Source organism: Leptodactylus fuscus, chromosome 5, assembly GCF_031893055.1.
Source record: "Leptodactylus fuscus isolate aLepFus1 chromosome 5, aLepFus1.hap2, whole genome shotgun sequence".
Lineage (NCBI taxonomy): Eukaryota > Metazoa > Chordata > Amphibia > Anura > Leptodactylidae > Leptodactylus > Leptodactylus fuscus.
In genome coordinates, this window is record NC_134269.1 from 173,956,412 (window position 1) to 173,979,645 (window position 23,234).

At 44.4% G+C, this 23,234-nt stretch overlaps 1 protein-coding gene across 1 annotated transcript in view; it reads right to left on the minus strand.

Moving 5' to 3' along the window:
* Positions 1 to 23,234, minus strand: part of DOCK2 (dedicator of cytokinesis 2) — a 522,773-nt gene that overhangs the window by 298,235 nt on the left and 201,304 nt on the right. The window contains exon 26 of the mRNA XM_075274736.1: positions 4,448 to 4,596. Coding sequence (XP_075130837.1) covers positions 4,448 to 4,596 — 149 coding nt within the window. The remainder of the gene's footprint in view (positions 1 to 4,447; positions 4,597 to 23,234) is intronic.

The following is a 23,234-nucleotide window of genomic DNA, read 5'->3' on the forward strand; positions in this document are numbered from 1 at the left end:
GTATCCTTCATTTGCCCCTGTAAATTTCCTAATATGCAGTTGAATAATCTGAGGCTGGCTCTGTTCCTTCAAACTTCTGTGTTCCCTGATGCTTTAATATGCTCTCCTTCCCCCTCCTTCCCTTGAGGGACAGAGCTAGGGAGTGGTGCTGAAATCTTGCCTGACTCTGTGTTTCTGCATTCACACTGTGTATTAGAGCATTGTGGGGCATGGCTGTTTTCAGCAATGGAGCCGCTTTCGATGCTCCAAACTGCTCGATTGCATATTGTGAAATAAATGAATGTGGAGGCTATGGAAGCACAAACTTTAATGGAGGAAAGCCTTATCTATCTGTGAAGAAACAGAATTTAATTTGCTACATGCTTTATGTGACCTACTCCCTTTACACCCATGAAACCCATTAGTCAACTCCATACAAATGGCCCCTTTCCACTTGATCTGTCTCATCTTGGCCCAGTCATCTATTATGGTTTCCTATGGACAGTCACAGAACGTGTTAAAATCTAAAACCTAAAATCATTAGAGATGAGCGAACAGTAAAATGTTCGAGATTCGATATTCGTTTCGAGTAGCCCCTCAATATTCGACCACTCAAATTGAATATCGAACCCTATTATACTCTATGGGGGGAAAATGCTCGTTTCAGGGGTAGGCAACATTCGATCAAATTATACTTACCAAGTCGACGAGTGAGGGTCGGGCTGGATCCTCCGAGAAGTCTTCTCCGTGCAGAGTCCCCGCGGCACCTTCCGGCTCTGAATTCACTCTGCCAGGCATCGGGCCTGGGCAGAGCCGACTGCGCATGCCCGCACTACAAGCGGACATGCGCAGTCGGCTCTGCCCAGGCCCGATGCCTGGCAGAGTGAATTCAGAGCCAGAAGATGCCGCGGGGACTCTGCACGGAGAAGACTTCTAAAGGTAGGAGAAGAACCAGCGTTGATTGGCCGACTGTATGGCATTCGGCCAATCAATGCTGGTTCTGCATCGAACTTTTCCATTCGAATATCGCGTGGTACTCGATCGAATACGAGGATTTCGAATACCGTAGTATTTGATCAAATACCTACTCGATCGAATACTACTCGCTCATCTCTAAAAATCATTGCTAAAATACATTTTTAACATTTGAAATTTTTTTGTTTTTTTGTAAAGGTATTAAAACATAAAGTATACACATTTTGTATTGTTGCGACCATGCCAAATGCAGTTTTATTTCTAAGTCAACCCCATTCCGAATTTTTTTCCAGCTTCCTAGTACATTGAACAAAAAGAATATTAAATGGTACAATTACAAAGTACAATTTGTTCCTCAAAAATAAGGCTTTACTCAAAAAATTCCGACCTTTTGAAGGCAGGGGGTAAAAGACAAAATGAAATAGGGGTTAATACTGTAGAAGTTCTAAGTATTCAACTAAAAAATTGCCTTAAATTTTGTATCACTATGTTCCGGTAGGCCCAGACAGACTGACAGCAAGATTGATAGAAATCAGTATGCTTCATATGATTAAATGTCTTATATTTAGCGGCTAAGAAGTTAGTCCTGCAGAACTGGATTTGCTTTTCTCCAGCACTGTGGGAAGCAGATTACACTGCTGAAGCCCATAAATGATATTTCCTTCTAAAATGAATATAAGAGCCGTGTTTCCTGAGCTGTCATTCTGGCATTTCTTAATGAGCACAAAATTCAATTCTAAACATCTTTGTCAGTCTTCAGTCAGACAAGCACCATCACTTCCATTTTGGGACTGCCTTTGAACCTGTCATATTGCTGTTAAGTGGATATTCTTGGAAAATAGTAAAAAAAAAAAAAAAGAAAAAAAAAAAAGAAACCCTTACAAAATGTGAAAAGATTAGACTGTGTTTTTGAAAGACCATTTTACTGAGCGCAGATAAAAACTAGAGATAAGCGAGTAGTACTCGATCGAGTAGGTATTCGATCGAATACTACGGTATTCGAAATACTCGTACTCAATCGAGTACCACTCGCTATTCGAATGTAAAAGTTTGATGCAGAACCAGCATTGATTGGCCGAATGCTATACAGTCGGCCAATCAACGCTGGTTCTTCTCCTACCTTTAGAAGTCTTCTCCGTGCAGCTTCCCTGCGGCGTCTTCCGGCTCTTCATTCACTCTGCCAGGCATCGGGCCTGGGCAGAGCTGACAGCGCATGTCCGCTTGTAGTGCAGGCATGCGCAGTCAGCTCTGCCCAGGCCTGATGCCTGGCAGAGTGAATGAAGAGCCGGAAGATGCCATGGGGACGCTGCAAGGAGAAGACTGCTCGGAGGATCCAGCCCGACACTCACTCGTGGACTGGGTAAGTATAATTTGATTGAATGTTGCCTACCCCTGAAACGAGCATTTTCCCCCCATAGACTATAATAGGGTTCGATATTCGATTCGAGTGGTTGAATATTGAGGGGCTACTCAAAACGAATATCGAACCTCGAACATTTTACTGTTCGCTCATCTCTAAATACTATCAATTGTGTGGAGTTCATCCTTATATTCAGAGACGGGTTGGGACCCTAACTCCACTGCTTGGAATCAGAGCTGTATCCCTCCATACAATATCACCTGGCAGGGTCCCTTTAATTTTGGACAGAGATTGATCACTTCTGTGGATGAGCAAATTTTCCAAGATACTGGTAGAATTTATTAATACTTTTATATCTCCTCTGCTAGTATTACTAAGGGCTCCCACTGGTGCGAGGAGTACATACATTATTAAGAAGCGCCATCCTTTTAATAAATCACAAGCTCACCCACATGCCAGAATGGAAATTTACACAAGTCAGGACGTTGTGCAGATTTTCTGAATCACTCATACCAGTTTTCTTGTGTGGATTATAATAAATATGTTAGGCCAAAGTTTTCCCATCCCAGTCTGCCCTTCTCTCCACCACTTTCAAAGAGAGTGGAAGGCAAGGTGCACAAAGGCAGATGTGGCACAAGAAAGGGCCTTGAGCCAAAGATGTTCTACATTATCACCCATCTATGCCATAAAATTGGCGTATATGGGATAATAAATTCCCCTTACTGTATCTGTAAACAACCTGTCAACTCATTTCCATATAAAACATGGCACCTTACAGAATTTGGCCACTTTTTTAATGCATTATATGACTATGTGAAATATTGGTTTAAATGTATCTTAAATTTTATTAGCTTTGTAGTTGCTAATCTTTGATTTACATATTTTTCCTCTGTGTATTAGAGTACTATGTGTATTAGGGTATGTTCACATGGAGTTTTTTGTAATCGGATTTTGACGTGGAATCTGTCTCAAAACCAGGTAGCAATAATATCTCAAAAAAAGCTGAAGAAAAAGTTGGAGCTCACCGTTTTAGTTGTAACATGGCTTCGGGGTGCACAAATCCCTCCTCCAGACTTGGAAAGTGTAGGTAATCTCCAGAAAATATCACAGTAACGGGTTGGCAACACTCTGAGATAAGATTAAGAATTAACTTTTATTCCATATTCTTTTTTCAAAAAATACACCAGGTACAAAGAAGTGAAAAAATAAAGAAAAAAAGAGGTTTAAGAAGCTCCTACTCGTTTCGGAACTGTTTGTGAAACCTGTTTTTAAATCTCTTTTTTTCTTTTTTCTTTATTTTTTCACTTCTTTGTACCTGGTGTATTTTTTTAAAAAAAGAATATGGAATAAAAGTTAATTCTTAATCTTATCTTGGAGTGTTGCCAACCCGTTTCTGTGATATTTTCTAGCAAAAATATCTCCCATTCATTTCAATGGCAGTCACTTGTTTTTCCCCCCCGTTAGCTATTTTTTTCAGCTAGCGGGAAAAAGAAGCGGCATGCCCTATGTTCCCACACATTCTGTGGCTGGAGACACCCTTGTGCTTAGGCCCATTCATTCAGGCCTAGTCAGGAGCGGGATGCCACGATGGGATGCCAGTGCACTGCATCGACATCCCGTTGCGGAAAAGTCACACGGCAGAAAAGATTTCTGCTGTGTGAACTAACCCTTAGGGGGCATTCACATGAAGTAAAGTGCTGCAGATTCTGCCATGACAACTCGCAGCAGAATTGGCATTGATAAAAAGTCTCCCATTGACTTCAATGGGTTCCATTTTCTGCGCGGAACCCATTGAAGTCAATGGGAGGCTTTATAATACATTGATTTCAATGTGGTCCGCATGGAAAACAGAGCCCATTGAAGTCAATGGGAGTCTTTTTATCAGTGCCGATTCTGCCGCAAGTTATCGTGGCAGAATCAGCGCCACTTTACTCCATGTGAATGCCCCCTTAGACCTACAGTACTGTTTACAAATAGCCAGATATTTTACTGGAATTTACAGCAGGAAATTCAAGGACATTTAGAATAAAACCTACTGCACCAATACCGATTTTATGATTTATTGCTTGTGACATTTGAAACAATAAATCATTTTACGTAAGTAAAGAAAATGTTAGTGATTACAATTCTTACCACATCTTGACCGCTGAGCACCTCTAGAATGCTGTTGAGTAAATCCACACAGTGCTTCTTATCCCGCGTTTGAGAACACTCTAGTCTTCCTTGTTCTAGCCAGTCTTTTAATTCTTTGGTGATCATAGGCAGCAAAATATCACGGCATTCTGAAAGCAAAGAAACAATACCTTTCTGTAATACACGTTTCTATGTCATTACTATCAGCATGACACCCATATAAAGGGATTAGCCTCTTCATCACTTTTGTTACAGTTACTTTGTGTTAAAAAAAACAGAACAAAGCAAACAACTAGGTTTTAGAGCCAGTTAAAAATATAACGTCTTTAGGCTGGAAAGTGGAACATTATGATCGCAACTGGTGGACAGTCAGGCTGCTGCTTGCAGTACTTCTCTCTCCGTGTGATTCGTGCGGATAGAGTGGAAACCACACGGATCCCATTATAGTTTATGGGGTTTGTGTGGTTTCTTAGCTGACGGTTTTTAATGCGTATAGGTTTACGTGCGGGGGGTCCCCATGCTGACTCCCTGAACAGAATACCGAACGCAGATTGACAGCCGTTACAGCGATGACTGGGCTGAAAGTAGTCCAGGTGGGGAGCACAGAACAGGACTATGGATACAGACTCATAGCTTAACTTGGAGCATCATCACAGTTTGATTATTGGATCTGGGGATGCGCTGTGCTGAAGAGATCCAACAGATTGAAACAGTGCTGTCCACAGCTGGGATTCTGTTCCTTTTTTAAATAGATTTACTGGTTTGACTAAACCTCACATCATAGCATTAAGGCTTGTTGAAGAAGTCATGCATGATGTTTAAGGGGGCTGCCCCTAGAGAACAACAAGCAGAGGCACTATTTACATCTTGGAAAACAAATTTGCATATGTTTCACCGTTTGATTATTATAAATGTATAACTCCATATAATCCAGAGAAACCCAATTTTCCTAAACATATATATTTTATTTTAGAAGAATGTATTTTTTTTATATTTAAAATACACTAACACTCATGATAAGAAATATATATACTTGTAATATTTATTCTATATGATAGTTTTCCCCTGTCTATTGAGGGCGTGCCAATAAATCTGGACTTGACTTTATATGACATCAAGCTATAGTCTATATGCTATATTCTGCAAGAACCTCTGTGCATTGGGACCGACCGTGTTCTATTTGAGAAGCAAGATTCAGACACTATAACTGGGTTTTATTGAGCGCAGTGAAATGTGCTTTTTTTTTAATACAGTATGAACACAAGAGTATAGGAAAACATACATTGGTTCATTTTCATTTTAATAGTTTCTCTCAATTTTTTAATTCTTTTTCCACATACTTGTGTGCTCTATTGATAATGCTGAATAGAGATGAGCGAGTAGTACTCGATCGAGTAGGTGTTCGATCGAATACTACGGTATTCAAAATACTCGTACTCGATCGAATACTACTAGCTGTTCGAAGTTAAGATTCGATGCAGAACCAGCGTTGATTGGCAGAATGCTATACATTGCCAATCAACACTGGTTCTTCTCTTACCTTTAGAAGTCTTCTCCGTGCGCAGCGTCCCCGCGTCCTCTTCCGGCTCTGCATTCACTCTGCTAGGCATCGGGCCTGGGCAGAGCAGACTGCGCATGTCCGTGCGGGCGCGGGCATGCGCAGTCAGCTCTGCCTAGGCCCAATGCCTAGCAGAGTGAATTCAAGGCCGGAAGAGGATGCGGGGATGCTGCGCAGGGAGAAGAATCCAGCCCGACTCTCACTCATGGACTTGGTAAGTAGAACCTCGAACATTTTCCAGTGCTGAATGCTGGTCTGGAAAAAGTCAACCTAAGATAAATATCTTAGAGATCTCCAACGGTTTAAGGTTAGAGTACCTTGTTTGGTAGTATGGAATTACCCCAGTAGACTATGCCTTCCTTACAAACATATACATTTTAGAAGAGCAGCCTCCTATCAGAGGTATATGTTGGGAGATCCTCCTGCCATACAATACAGTATACCTCCGATTTAGCCTCTAAATGTGATACGAATAAACCTCATACTCGTGCTTGGCTTCTGGTGAATTATTTGATTCTGTATTTCTGCATAAACCCCACACAAGCTGTTAATAAGCTGTTTACTTCTCTAACAAGCTTTGTATTTAAACAAATGCCTGGTTAACATCCATTTGCCGTCGTCCCTGCAAATAATTGCTTTGTTTCTTGCTGAATAAATCACGCAGTGCTTACATGCTATACACACAATGTGATCGATTTGTAAAAGCAAATAAAACATTTAAGGAAAAATAGAGATTTTTCGCCACAATGATGTTTGGAACGGTCTCACAGCAGTGATGATTTGGCTTAAAAACAGTAGCGGATACAGTAGTAGAAAGCAAAGATATATGTCCAAAAGAAAGTGGACAGAAAGGTGACATTGGTCAAATATCATGAAAATATTCTATTCTATAAGGCATCCAAGGCTTCGGCACACATCTGAAACTCTTGGATAACATTTAAGATCTCTTTATTGTACATTGCGGAAATAGATTCTGAAGAATACAGACAAGAAAGGTAGTGATTGACTGACTGACAAGGGAATGGGCTGAAAAAGTGCAAACCTATGAATTATCCTCAGATGAAAATAACATGTAAAGCCACTGCTACTACACCATATAATAAACCATACTATCATATATATATATAAATATATATATATATATATATATATATATATATATATATATATATATATATATGATAGTAGAAGAAAGGCAGCTATGATTGTGCCATTTAGTAGGCTTGGACTTTGTTCACATTAAGCTTTGGCAGTTATTTTTAAAGAGTACGACTCCCTGTACCCTCGAGGTGCTTACAACACACAGTTAAAGTATCTGTTAAATATACCGGTAAGCTACCGTATATACTCGAGTATAAGCCGACCCAAATATAAGCCAAGGCACCTAATTTTACCACAAAAAACTGGGAAAACTTATTGACTCGAGTATAAGCCGAGGGGGGAAATGCAGCAGCTACTGGAAAATTTCAAGAATTATAATGGTCGGAGTTTTTGGGTGCAGTAGTTGCTGAGAAAGGGGAGGGGGTGTTTTGGTTGTCTGTCTGACCCTTCCCTGAGCTTGAGGACTGGGTTTTTTTCTCCCCCCCCACTTGGAATTCAGTCTGGCTGAATATAGGGTATCTGCAGTGCTCCTATTAACCCCTTCCCGACGGAACAGGAGCACTGCAGATACCCTATATTCAGTAGACCGGGCACTCTCAGACACATGGATACTAGAGATGAGCGAACACTAAAGTGTCCGAGGTTCAAAATCCAATTCGAACAGCCGCACACTGTTCGACTGTTCGAACCCCATTATAGTCTATGGGGGGAAATGCTCGTTTCAGGGGTAAGCAACATTTGATAACATTATACTTACCAAGTCCACGAGTGACGGTCGGGCTGGATTCTGCTTGAAGTCTTCTCCCGGCGCAGGGTCCCCGCGTCCTCTTCCGTGTGGAATTCACTCTGCCTAGGCATCCGGCCTAGGCAGAGCCGACTGCGCATGCGCGTGCGGCTCTGCCCAGGCCCGACGCCTGAGCAGAGCCGACTGAGTGTCTGCTTGCCGCTTGTCTGCGGAGAAACCATTTTTTTTAGCTGGACACAAAGTCCTGCATGTCCAACTTTGTGTCCAGCTAAAAAATATGGCTTCCCCACAGACAGGCCACAAGTGGACACTGGCGGTCACCTTTGCAAACCCATTCAAGTGAATGTGTTTTAAAGCTGACTGCCGGGTTTCTGTCCCCTGTCCAGTTTCGCCGTGGGTTGAAAAAGGAAACCCAGCGGAATGCACAAACCGGACACCGAGCACAAGTGTGAGCGAACCCTAAAATTCAAAAGGATCCATTAGAGTGTTGGGATCTGTGTAAAAACAGATTGGTTTCTACAATTATACAGTTACATTTACTAGTCATTGGTCTGCAAAAAGGCACTCATAAAAAAATTTAAAAAACTTCCTGGGGATTTTTATCAAGCTATGATACCTGTACATCTTCTTGTGGAGCACAAGTCAGTTTCTCTGTTAGGCTGGGTTCACACGATGTATTTTGGCACGTAATGTGGCACATAGACAACGCAGGAGTTTTTGCGGGCCGTATACCATTGTTTTCAATGGGAGCCGGTACCGTATACGCGGCACTATTTTGTGGCCGTGATTTTGCGGCGGCTGCAAAATAGCACCGCATATACGGTACCGGCTCCATTGAAAACAATGGTATACGGCCCACAAAAACTCCCGCGGCATCTACGTTCCACATTACGTGCCAAAATACATTGTGTGAACCCAGCCTTAGAGTCATATTGGCTGTCTCATAAGAATGCAGCTAAAACACATTTCAGTGCACATAGAAGGTGTTGTGGGACTTGGTTAGAGTACAGTTTATGGGCTCTAACGATAGGACCAAAAAAAAAAAGCTGAAAATTTAGAATAAGAATCATGCCCACTGTAACTTGTCTTAAAGATACTACTGTTTAGCCCATCACACAACAAAGAGAACGGGGTTGGGAATATTTCTTTAAGAATACAAGCCATAGAATTAAACCCAAAAATAGAGGGAATATTAGGAAATCTGCTTGACTTTAATTACCAGAAATGAGAAAAATCCTTTATATAACTATACCTTTATAATTTGCTTTCCTTCGCATTTATCCGTCTGCTGCTAAAAGTAATGTCGCAGTGCCAATAAAAATATTAAATCAATTATTTTATATTAACATGATCTCATTAGGTGGTATAAGGAGGTTGTGAATATCCGCTTATTTATTGCCATCCATTTATTATGCAGAATAATAATAATGACACCTTCTTTCCACAAATGATACAATACAGTAGGTAATTTCATGAAGTATTTCTTATACTGAAAAATGACTAAAAGATATAAACTGCACTCCTGTAATAATAATTCACTTACTATAGAAGGATGAAAAGTGAATTTTTTTCACGTTCCAATCTCTTACTATAAAAATGAACTATGGGAAGAATATGCAAATCTGTCTTCCATGATGTAATTAGGAAGTCAGGTGCCTCAGTGTTGCAAACCAATAGAGGGCGCTCACTGGAATGTGCAAGCCTGTCTTCCCTGATGTAATTAGGAAAACCGAATCTCAGTGAAAATAGCCCAATAAAGGCTGCTCCCTTTAACATTATACTCGACCTTCCAAGAGGCCTTTGTTTTGCAATGATGCTGGGATTATCACCAGGTATAGTCTCTCAACCGAGGACGGCCTGAAGGGGGGGGTTAATTTACCCTTTGGGGGGAAGGGGCTGCCAATACAGACCCGACATCCACTGTAATAGGCTGACAAAAGGCCCAAGGCGGATGTCGGGGAGGGTTAGACGCCAGCACAAGTGCCTGCGACATCGCTATGCTCCTGCCCTGCATGAAGCCGCCCCCCCCCCTCCCCTCCAGAATAGCAGCATCAGTCCTGCCGCTGCTGGCTTCATGCAGGGCAGGAGCATAGCGATGTTGCAGGCATCTGTGCCGGCATCTGTGCATCTGTGCCGGCGTCTAACCGTCCCCAGCATCCGCCTCTCTATTACAGCGGATGCCGGGTCTGTATTCACATATGAAAAGCCAACCAGGCATCCGCTGTAATAGAGAGAGGCAGATGCTGGGTCTGTATTCGCATTGTGAAGGCTAGACTGGTCTATGAGCGTGCACGCAGGGCCAGCGGCATCTCGCCGCTTGGCTTTGCATATGTAACCCCGCCCACCAATGACGCAACAAAGCCGGAAGAAAGAAGAATTTACAGCAACGAAGACTGGTGAGTATGCGACGTGGGAATACCCCTTTAAACCATGAGCAAATTTGGAAATTTCCAAAATGATATCTTACAAATGACATGAGTAGAGATAGCAAAAATCTCATGATTCTTTTTGTTTCCCATTTGGGAGGTCCGGGTGCAAGATTTGTTTTGGGGCGAACAAGTTCAGTATGATCTACAGCTTAAATTGGCTTAAAACATAGTGTATAACACTGTCAGGACTCGTAAGATCTGAATCTAAATGCATGTCAAAGTGAAAGCGACATGTATGCCTATGGAAAAATGTATGATAAGCAGTAGAGATGAGCGAACAGTGTTCTATCGAACACATGTTCGATCGGATATCAGGGTGTTCGCCATGTTCGAATCGAATCGAACACCACGTGGTAAAGTGCGCCAAAATTCGATTCCCCTCCCACCTTCCCTGGCGCCTTTTTTGCACCAATAACAGCGCAGGGGAGGTGGGACAGGAACTACGACACTGGGGGCATTGAAAAAAATTGGAAAAAGTCATTGGCTGCCGAAATCAGGTGACCTCCATTTTAGACGAATAGTGGATTTCAAATCCGGGTCATATGAGAATGTGAACTTTGTGACTATGAGACAGGGATAGCTGTACAGGCAGGGATAGCTAGGGATAACCTTTATTTAGGGGGGAATGTTATTAAAAATAACTTTTTGGGGCTCTATCGGGTGTTTAATTGTGATTTTTGTGAGATAAACTTTTTCCCATAGGGATGCATTGGCCAGCGCTGATTGGCCGAATTCCGTACTCTGGCCAATCAGCGCTGGCCAATGCATTCTATTAGCTTGATGAAGCAGAGTGTGCACAAGGGTTCAAGCGCACCCTCGGCTCTGATGTAGCAGAGCCGAGGCTGCACAAGGGTTCAAGCGCACCCTCGGCTCTGATGTAGGAGAGCCGAGGGTGCACTTGAACCCTTGTGCACCCTCAGCTCTGCTACATCAGAGCCGAGGGTGCGCTTGAACCCTTGTGCACACTCTGCTTCATCAAGCTAATAGAATGCATTGGCCAGCGCTGATTGGCCAATGTATTCTATTAGCCTGATGAAGTAGAGCTGAATGTGTGTGCTAAGCACACACATTCAGCTCTACTTCATCGGGCTAATAGAATGCATTGGCCAGCGCTGATTGGCCAGAGTACGGAACTCGACCAATCAGCGCTGGCTCTGCTGGAGGAGGCGGAGTCTAAGATCGCTCCACACCAGTCTCCATTCAGGTCCGACCTTAGACTCCGCCTCCTCCGGCAGAGCCAGCGCTGATTGGCCGAAGGCTGGCCAATGCATTCCTATGCGAATGCAGAGACTTAGCAGTGCTGAGTCAGTTTTGCTCAACTACACATCTGATGCACACTCGGCACTGCTACATCAGATGTAGCAATCTGATGTAGCAGAGCCGAGGGTGCACTAGAACCCCTGTGCAAACTCAGTTCACGCTAATAGAATGCATTGGCCAGCGCTGATTGGCCAATGCATTCTATTAGCCCGATGAAGTAGAGCTGAATGTGTGTGCTAAGCACACACATTCAGCACTGCTTCATCAAGCCAATACAATGCATTAGCCAGTGCTGATTGGCCAGAGTACGGAATTCGGCCAATCAGCGCTGGCTCTGCTGGAGGAGGCGGAGTCTAAGGTCGCTCCACACCAGTCTCCATTCAGGTCCGACCTTAGACTCCGCCTCCTCCGGCAGAGCCAGCGCTGATTGGCCGAAGGCTGGCCAATGCATTCCTATGCGAATGCATACTTAGCAGTGCTGAGTCAGTTTTGCTCAACTACACATCTGATGCACACTCGGCACTGCTACATCAGATGTAGCAATCTGATGTAGCAGAGCCGAGGGTGCACTAGAACCCCTGTGCAAACTCAGTTCACGCTAATAGAATGCATTGGCCAGCGCTGATTGGCCAATGCATTCTATTAGCCCGATGAAGTAGAGCTGAATGTGTGTGCTAAGCACACACATTCAGCACTGCTTCATCAAGCCAATACAATGCATTAGCCAGTGCTGATTGGCCAGAGTACGGAATTCGGCCAATCAGCGCTGGCTCTGCTGGAGGAGGCGGAGTCTAAGGTCGGACCTGAATGGAGACTGGTGTGGAGCGATCTTAGACTCCGCCTCCTCCAGCAGAGCCAGCGCTGATTGGTCGAGTTCCGTACTCTGGCCAATCAGCGCTGGCCAATGCATTCTATTAGCCCGATGAAGTAGAGCTGAATGTGTGTGCTTAGCACACACATTCAGCTCTACTTCATCAGGCTAATAGAATACATTGGCCAATCAGCGCTGGCCAATGCATTCTATTAGCTTGATGAAGCAGAGTGTGCACAAGGGTTCAAGCGCACCCTCGGCTCTGATGTAGCAGAGCTGAGGGTGCACAAGGGTTCAAGTGCACCCTCGGCTCTCCTACATCAGAGCCGAGGGTGCGCTTGAACCCTTGTGCACACTCTGCTTCATCAAGCTAATAGAATGCATTGGCCAGCACTGATTGGCCAGAGTACGGAATTCGGCCAATCAGCGCTGGCCAATGCATTCTATTAGCCCGATGAAGTAGAGCTGAATGTGTGTGCTAAGCACACACATTCAGCACTGCTTCATCACGCCAATACAATGCATTAGCCAGTGCTGATTGGCCAGAGTACGGAATTCGGCCAATCAGCGCTGGCTCTGCTGGAGGAGGCGGAGTCTAAGATCGCTCCACACCAGTCTCCATTCAGGTCCGACCTTAGACTCCGCCTCCTCCAGCAGAGCCAGCGCTGATTGGTCGAGTTCCGTACTCTGGCCAATCAGCGCTGGCCAATGCATTCTATTAGCCCGATGAAGTAGAGCTGAATGTGTGTGCTTAGCACACACATTCAGCTCTACTTCATCGGGCTAATAGAATGCATTGGCCAGCGCTGATTGGCCGAATTCCGTACTCTGGCCAATCAGCACTGGCTAATGCATTGTATTGGCTTGATGAAGCAGTGCTGAATGTGTGTGCTTAGCACACACATTCAGCTCTACTTCATCGGGCTAATAGAATGCATTGGCCAATCAGCGCTGGCCAATGCATTCTATTAGCGTGAACTGAGTTTGCACAGGGGTTCTAGTGCACCCTCGGCTCTGCTACATCAGATTGCTACATCTGATGTAGCAGTGCCGAGTGTGCATCAGATGTGTAGTTGAGCAAAACTGACTCAGCACTGCTAAGTCTGCATTCGCATAGGAATGCATTGGCCAGCCTTCGGCCAATCAGCGCTGGCTCTGCCGGAGGAGGCGGAGTCTAAGGTCGGACCTGAATGGAGACTGGTGTGGAGCGACCTTAGACTCCGCCTCCTCCAGCAGAGCCAGCGCTGATTGGCCGAATTCCGTACTCTGGCCAATCAGCACTGGCTAATGCATTGTATTGGCTTGATGAAGCAGTGCTGAATGTGTGTGCTTAGCACACACATTCAGCTCTACTTCATCGGGCTAATAGAATGCATTGGCCAGCGCTGATTGGCCGAATTCCGTACTCTGGCCAATCAGCACTGGCTAATGCATTGTATTGGCTTGATGAAGCAGTGCTGAATGTGTGTGCTTAGCACACACATTCAGCTCTACTTCATCGGGCTAATAGAATGCATTGGCCAATCAGCGCTGGCCAATGCATTCTATTAGCGTGAACTGAGTTTGCACAGGGGTTCTAGTGCACCCTCGGCTCTGCTACATCAGATTGCTACATCTGATGTAGCAGTGCCGAGTGTGCATCAGATGTGTAGTTGAGCAAAACTGACTCAGCACTGCTAAGTCTGCATTCGCATAGGAATGCATTGGCCAGCCTTCGGCCAATCAGCGCTGGCTCTGCCGGAGGAGGCGGAGTCTAAGGTCGGACCTGAATGGAGACTGGTGTGGAGCGACCTTAGACTCCGCCTCCTCCAGCAGAGCCAGCGCTGATTGGCCGAATTCCGTACTCTGGCCAATCAGCACTGGCTAATGCATTGTATTGGCTTGATGAAGCAGTGCTGAATGTGTGTGCTTAGCACACACATTCAGCTCTACTTCATCGGGCTAATAGAATGCATTGGCCAGCGCTGATTGGCCGAATTCCGTACTCTGGCCAATCAGCACTGGCTAATGCATTGTATTGGCTTGATGAAGCAGTGCTGAATGTGTGTGCTTAGCACACACATTCAGCTCTACTTCATCGGGCTAATAGAATGCATTGGCCAATCAGCGCTGGCCAATGCATTCTATTAGCGTGAACTGAGTTTGCACAGGGGTTCTAGTGCACCCTCGGCTCTGCTACATCAGATTGCTACATCTGATGTAGCAGTGCCGAGTGTGCATCAGATGTGTAGTTGAGCAAAACTGACTCAGCACTGCTAAGTCTGCATTCGCATAGGAATGCATTGGCCAGCCTTCGGCCAATCAGCGCTGGCTCTGCCGGAGGAGGCGGAGTCTAAGGTCGGACCTGAATGGAGACTGGTGTGGAGCGACCTTAGACTCCGCCTCCTCCAGCAGAGCCAGCGCTGATTGGTCGAGTTCCGTACTCTGGCCAATCAGCACTGGCCAATGCATTTCTATGGGGAAAAGTTAGCTTGCGAAAATCGCAAACTGACAGGGATTTCCATGAAATAAAGTGACTTTTATGCCCCCAGACATGCTTCCCCTGCTGTCCCAGTGTCATTCCAGGGTGTTGGTATCATTTCCTGGGGTGTCATAGTGGACTTGGTGACCCTCCAGACACGAATTTGGGTTTCCCCCTTAACGAGTTTATGTTCCCCATAGACTATAATGGGGTTCGAAACCCATTCGAACACTCGAACAGTGAGCGGCTGTTCGAATCGAATTTCGAACCTCGAACATTTTAGTGTTCGCTCATCTCTAATAAGCAGTGCATGCAAACTCCAGGTTTAACCTTACACTGAACTGACTCTCACCTTTCCACATTTTAACATTTAAAACACTCCAAAAATGAATGTTTTTTGGGGAAAGGAGCTTGACTGTAGTTATTTAGACACACATGGCATTTATATTGCAAATATCTTATTTTGATGACTTGTAAGTGCTACGGGCTGGTTGTTATTTGGGAGACAAATATGTCACTGTGAAAAGTGAAGAAGAATTGGCTTTTTTTATTTAAAAAAAAAAAAAGGCCACCAAAAATTATCCCTTTATCCTAACTTTGGATGGCTTCTTTGCGCCGCCGTTCGGTGGAGATGCCGGTTTTCGTCTGTGTTCAGGTGGGTTCTCTCGCAGCACTGGGGGCGTCCATGGTGCTGCGAGGGAGCTCTCTGGCGCCGCCTCCGTCTTCTTCTGGAGCGGCCTCTCCCTGTGTCTTCTTCCGTCCTGGGTTTCGGTCTTCTGGTCCTCGGGCGGAGCCGACTGTGCATGCCTGGGCCACAAGAAAATGGCTGCTTACACAGCTTACTGAGTAAGAGGCCATTTTCTTGTGGCCGCTTACTGTGTAAGTGGACATTTTTCTTGTGGCGCAGGCATGCACGGTCGGCTCTGCTCGATGCCTGGAGGGTTGGGACCCGGGACGGAGGGGGGCGTGGGGAGGGGGCACTCCAGGGGAGGATGGAGGAGGCGACCTGAAGTGACCGCTTGAGGCGGCGCTATGCCAGGGCCCCAGGGAGGGCGGCATTTTTGCTTACCTAAGCCAGTCCAAGACAAGCTGTCCTGGACTGGCTTAGTATCACCGAGCGGTGGATTGGGGAGGCCGCTGGAGCAACATTGCTCCAGCGGCCTCCCCTCACGCTCAGGCAGAGAGCAGGTCTTCTCCGAGCCTGCTCTCTGCCTGCTAACGCCGCTCCACCACACCCCCTTCGGGGGATGGGTGGGCGGCTTTCTGTCGTCCGCCTCGGGCAGCGAAAAAAGCAGGTTCACCCCTGCTTTATGGGAGCAGATGTGAAATCAAAATGGTTCGCATTGCTCTATGTGTGTTACTGTAGACATTACCTGTGGTGGAATCTGAGACTGAAGAGAATGGCATGAACGAGAAGAAATGAATATTGAGTTAGAAAGTAGTATAGTCAGCATGACAGCTCTTTCAGAAGTCCAGATCTTCCTTAGGGCTAGTTCACAGGGAGTATTTTTGGTGGTGTAGCTTGATGCGGAATCCACTTCAAATTCCGCTGCCAAAAACGGCTCCCTTTGACTTCAATGGGAGCTATTCGCTTCTTTTGTCCGCTAGCTAGTATCGGACAAACAAAACAATGCTCTATCTTGCTACGGATTCCACGCCATGGCAAGTCCACAGCGTGAGACTCCCTCCCGATTAGGCCCATTCATTCGGGCCTAATCCGGAACGGAATGCCGTGACGGGGTACGGGTGCACTGCATCGGCATTCCATCGTGGCTAGCCACACGGTATGTTCACAACATAGCCTGAAATATCTGTTAGCCTTCCTAACCTTCCAGAAGAGTTGGGGTATACAAATGGATTTTCAGTATATTAGAAATATGAAGGTGTATTTCATTAGTTTTCCATTTAATAGAGTTGTAACTGTAAATTGGAGAATAAAACGTTTGTAAATTAATCCGTGTAATAAAAGCTAACTAGATTCTCACTGTAAATGTTATTGTTTTTCTACTCCATATTTTATGATCAATGTCTCTATTGGTAAGTGTTCATATAGAAGAATTGTAATGGTTTAAGCAAGTCATGAAATATACGCTAACTATATTCTCCAACGTAAGGATTTCCACCTAGAGTGTAGAATGATGTCTTCAATCTACCTTGTACAGAACACTGGTTCTATCAGTTCTGTAATATTTTAGTGGGGATATTAATTGGGTCATTTTCACACACTCAGGGAAATCATTGGATTTGTATGTGCAATATTGTAGATTTAAATTGTGAATTTATATTGGGCTTCAACAATTACCTGAAGGATTTAATGGAATTATATTGTAAATCTCATTGGCTTGGCCTTATGCCAAGCATTAACACAATCCATTTGTATTGATTCAGTTCTTAAACTCCTCATCTTCTTTAAGAGGTTTACAGTAATATCTTGCAATGTTTTACCCATAGGATAAGAAAGGAAGGGACATAAATAGAGATGAGCGAACAGTGAAATGTTCAAAGTTCGATTCGATTAGCCGCTCAATACTCGACTGTTCGATCGAACATCGAACCCCATTATAGTCTATGGGGAAAAAATACTCGTTTAGGGGGAAAACAATGTTCGACTCAGGAGGGTCACCAAAGCAAATGATGACAACACCTCTGGAATGCAACTGGGACAGCAGGGGAAGCATGTTTGGGGGCATCTAACAAGCCCAAGTCACAGTTTTACCCCAACATCACAGCCTATCAACTACACACTTTCCACACTCTAAAAACCCACTATGAAAGTGGAAAAATACCTGGAAACCTTTTTTTCTCCCCAATTGGATGGACAGAAACCCAAATTTTACTCTAATGAAACCTTAACAAGCACCCCTTTAAATCATATTGCCCATGACAACCACAGATGGAATAGGCAAAGGGAAATCCAACAGTACCCACCCTGAACTGTCATTGTGGATGTGTGTGCGTGTATGATGTAGTAAGACCTTCCAAAATTCACTTTTCTGGCCCTTAAGATGAGTTACCAGCAGAGATTGAGGCCCTTTAGGTGACTTCAGCCTCTTACCAGCAGAGTTTTAGGCCCTTTAACTTAGTTGAGCCTTGCACCAGCAGTGTTTTTGGCCCTTGGAGTGAGTTGAGCCTCTAACCAGCAGAGTTTGGTGAAATCAGGGTGGATTCAGCCTCTAACCAGCAGAGTTTGGTGAAATCAGGGTGGATTAAGCCTAGAAGGATCAGAATTGTGCTACGCAGATGGTGGAGGAATATGAGGAGGAATTGTAGAGGTTGAGCACAATTCATGTTGGGGTGCTTGACACTGGTGGGCACGAAAATGATGGGTCTATCCAGTGGCTGTTCATTTTGATGAAAGTCAGCCGGTCGGCACTCTCAGCTGACAGCCGGCTGTGTTTATCCGTGATGATACCACTGGCTGCGCTGAAAACCCTTTCAGATAGCACGCTGACGGCAGGACAGGACAGCACCTCCAAGGTGTATAGGGCAAGTTCAAGCCACAGGTCCAACTTCGACACTCAATACATGTAGAGCGCAGAGGCATCGGAGAGGACAGGGCTGTGGTCGGACAGGTATTCCCGCAACATGTGCCTATACTTTTCCTGCCTGGTGACACTAAACCCCTCAGTGGCGGGAGTTTGGCGAGGGGGTGCCATTAACGTGTCCCAGAGCTTAGACAGTGTACCCCTTGTGGGTGTGGACCGGACGGCATTTGTTCGCCTCATGGAGGAACTGTCCTCTTTGCCGCCAACGACACTTGATGGAAACATCTCCATCATGTTCTGCACCAATTGCTTGTGGTAGTCATTAATGCAAATGGCCCTCCCCTCTACCGGAATAAAAGACAAGGTTATTTTTATACTGGAGGTCAAGGATTGCAAATATCCAGTATTGGTTGCTCTCCATTATTTTGACTACGCGCTTGTCACTTGAAAAGCACCCCAACATGAAGTCAGCCATGTGTGCCAGAGTGTTACTTGGCATGACTTTGCTGCCCCCACCGGAAAGACTGACTGGTGGATAATGTGGTGGAAGCATTATCCGACAGGGGAGAATACAAACATAAAAAACAATGTTACTTACCTCTCCTGGGTTCCAGCACACTTCCGGCTGATGTTGGCCATCTTTAATGCGTCCTTATGCGCTGTGACACAAGCCCAGCCCACATGACATCTGTGACATCACCAAGTAGGTTCGAAGCCTTCTGTAGCCAGGAAAGGTAAGTAATAGAGATGAGCGACCACTAAAATGTTCGAGGTTTGAAATCCGATTCGAACAGCTGCTCACTGTTCGGCTGTTCGAACGGATTTCGAACCCCATTATAGTCTATGGGGGGAAATGCTCGTTTCAGGGGTACGCAAAATTCGATAACATTATACTTACCAAGTCCACGAGTGACGGTCGGGCTGGATTCCCCTTGAAGTCTTCTCCCGGCGCAGCGCCCCCGCGGTGTCTTCTGGCTGGAATTCACTCAACGCCCAACGCCTGAGCAGAGCCAACTGCGCATGCGAGGGCATGCCCGCACATGCGCAGTCGGCTCTGCCTAGAACGGATGCCTAGGCAGAGTGAATTCCAGCCGGAAGACACCGCGGGGACGCTGCTCGGAGAAGACTTCAAAAGGTAAGAGAAGAACCAGCGTTGACTGGCAGAATGTATAGCATTCTGCCAATCAATGCTGGTTCTGCATCGAACCTTAAACTTCGAACAGCTAGTAGTGTTCGATCGAGTACGAGTATTTCGAATACCGTAGTATTCGATCGAACACCTACTCGATCGATCACTACTCGCTCATCTCTAGTAAGTAACAGTGTTTTTTATGTTCCCTCACCTCTCCTAGCCCTTCGATCATTATATTCTAGGGTCTGAGTATAATGATAGCAGTGTTTGTGGGATTCTTTATACCGGAACCCTGAAAAACAGTTTGTCTTTATGCCAGAACTGAGTTCCGGCACGTTACGGCCCTATTTATGCACTGCCTAAGAGAATCTTATAATGCAAAGAGATAACACCTTTGGTCTCTCCCACTTGAACAACTAGCCCAATAATGGGTCCATGTTCTGCTTTCTGGACAGGTGCAGAAAGGTTTTACATGTTAATGTCAATTTACACAAACTCCAATTTTTGTTGGAATTTTATCAGCAAAGTCGGGCTATTAAGAGCTTCAAACTCCTCTACGCTGGCCAAGCCCTGAATACCCAAATATTACCCAATATGCCTGAAAATACTGGGTAAAATTCCAGATTCTAAAATTAGTACAATCTGGGGCGAGTAACAGTGTAAAGTAAATGCATGAGGTATGCCTGATCTAAAGTACACTTCAGCAACATCAATCGTAACTAATCCCTATATTATAGAGAGGTTTCGGGGTATAAAACTGACTATGTATTAATATAGACTACAAATACCCAAACAATTAAAGGGGGTGTTCAGAAAATAAGTGTTATTGTTTGTATAATTATAAAGTTCTATACTGTATATTTATTCCTCACAGTTTTCTAGATTCTAGAAAAATCAGGCCAAAAGTGTCAACTGCCCTCTATTGCCTGGCCAGCATAAAGAACAATGTCTGTGAAGTGAATTTGCATCTTATTTTAAGTAGAACGTAGGAGAAAATACATAAAATAAGAAATTTGGATGAATGGAATAAAAAGTGACAGACAATTTTAAGAAAGCCGTTCTAAGAAAATGAAATAGAAAACTTTTTTTTACTGAACAGCTTTAGTTTTGTTGGTAGACAATAGCGATGATGATGTCCCCGGGGATAGGGGGAGGAAGTGGGAGGTTTTAGTACTGGGAAGACATTAGATGAAAATTTACTCTAAGATTCCTGTCACTACACAACACAAAGAGAAATGGTTCAATTCTCAATTTACATAATCAACACTCTTTAAGACATCATAGAAAAATGCAATCAAGATATTTTGACACTAATTTTTATTCTGGAAGGTAAAAATATTTTTATGTAGCTCAGAATAGATTATAAAAAGCATTACTCATCTCACAGATCCCGGTCTGCCCCAATTCCAACATTGTCCATTTCTTCAACTGGTCCCTCTTGACATACAGAAAATGTTGGCTCCTCTACCGCAGTGGTGGCCCAGTGGAATTTTCTGTGTGTTGACAGGTGTCAAAAAGCAGAGACCAGTAAGAGATAGAGACAACGTTGGAGTGAGAGAAGAGATGGATAGGTGAGGTGAGTAATGGTTTTTAGTTTTTGAACCAATTTTGAGCTATATAAAATGGGTATTTGCTATTTGACATTTGTGTTGTCCAGAGAGGGTTTTTCTGTAGAGTTATATACTTTGATATACTTTATTAACCAATTATGCTTTCTTTTAGCAGAAAACAAGTTCTCCCTAGCAATGCAATAGCTAAGCACTGCTAGGAAGATTGGTGTACATTCTGTGAGAAGGTGACAGGCAGAGTGCTGGAGTCCAGATATATCAGCCCCAGATTATTGACATATGTGTGGTCCAGGGCAGATCACGAGTAGGCCTCAGCCCAGGTGTAGATCCTTGGCTTATTACTGGGCCAGAAAAGGCTGCAGCTCCTACATTGCAGGGCAGTTCCATGAGGTGAAAGGAAATGTATGGTTCTGTCCTGTAACCCTGAGTCCGATGAGACAATATTGCTCCTGTTTTTGTTTTGTTCATGTGGCTGGAAGCCACACGCATAGTCAGGCTAACCTACTGTCTCGTTTGTCGCTCAAACGAGCAGGTTTTTATTTTGTTTAGTTTTTTTGCCTGAAGTTAAGGCTGTATTTAGTTTGGTTTATTTTGTGCCTGAAGTCAAGGTTTATTTATTTTCCTGTTTTTTTTTTTTCTAAATAAACCAGTTTGCTGCATATTTTGTGTCCCTGTCTTGACTGTTTGGGTCCGCACCACTGCCTCTACTGAACTAACTTCCCCACAATTCACATATAGCATATGTCAAAGCGGGAGGATAATTTCAAATAGCTGTATCTCTGGTTTTATAGCACCAAGAAAAAGTGCTTCTGATTCTGTTTGCAGCACTAGCTATAACAAAAGTAGAGAAGTTGCAAAGTTGGGAATGTGATCTTAATATGTCATGCAAACTACATTCCTGACTGGGTGCTCAAACATCAGCAAACTCTTTTCTATGTGCTACAAAACTGCATATACTGCTGTCTTATATAGCAGGCATTTGCTATATTGTCTACTGGATGAATACTGGACAGATCTACCTAGTAAGACTTAGGGACGGTTCACACATGCTGATGTGTTCCAACTGGAAGAAGACCGAATGAGGACCCTCCCGGACGGAATACAAGTGCAACTGCAAGCGCTGTGCAGTTCAAGCGCACGGACCTCATTATAGTCTATGGGGTCCGTGCGCTTGAACTGCACAGTGCTTGCAGTTGCGCTTGTATTCTGTCCGAGAGGGTCCTCATGCGGACTCCTTCCAGGTGGAACACATCAGGTGGAACACATAAGTAAGTTGCTAGGGGGAGCTCCAGTACTTGCTTTCTGCTAAAAGGAGGTGCAATAATAACATGCAGTTCATAAAGTATATCCATACAAGTACAAAAATGGTCAGCAAACTCCTCCCTACACAACAGCAGAAAAAAACATAAAACGACAGGCTATATTCAACTACTGTTATTAATGTTCATTGCTGTCATCGGTCATAGGATGACAGCAATGGACATTAACCGTAGCTTAAGAGAGGTTATGCTCGCAGGACTATTTCTTCCATTACAAAAGTTAAACACATGACAGAAGAAAGCTCCCAACATGTCTTTTACATTGGGCTGAATGCAGACAGACACCTTATGAAAGGAATAAATAATGGTAGTGTCAATTTACCCTTACACTTTAATTTTAGATAGAAACCTCTTTGTTGATTTGAGAAATCCTTCTATCTGTGTAGATTAACCACCAGAATTACCTGATTGAATTATTACCCATATAACAATCTGGCTGCCGGGACTACGTGGCTGATAATATATGTCTAGAGGATATAACTAATATATTTAGTAATATTTAGCATATCTTACTTCTACTTTATCTCAATGGATTAAAAACTGGTAAAACTGTGATAAATAGTATTAATCAATAAAATGTATAGCACTAGAGATGAGCGAACAGTAAAATGTTCGAGGTTCGATATTCGTTTCGAGTAGCCCCTCAATATTCGACTACTCGAATCGAATATCGGACGCTATTATAGTCTATGGGGGGGGGAAATGCTCGTTTCAGGGGTAGGCAACGTTCGATCCAATTACACTTACCAAGTCCACGAGTGAGGGTCGGGCTGGATCCTCCGAGAAGTCTTCTCCTTGCAGCGTCCCCACGGCATCTTCCGACTCTGAATTCACTCTGCCAGGCATCGGGCCTGGGCAGAGCCAACTGCGCATGCACGCACTACAAGCAGACATGCGCAGTCGGCTCTGCCCAGGCCC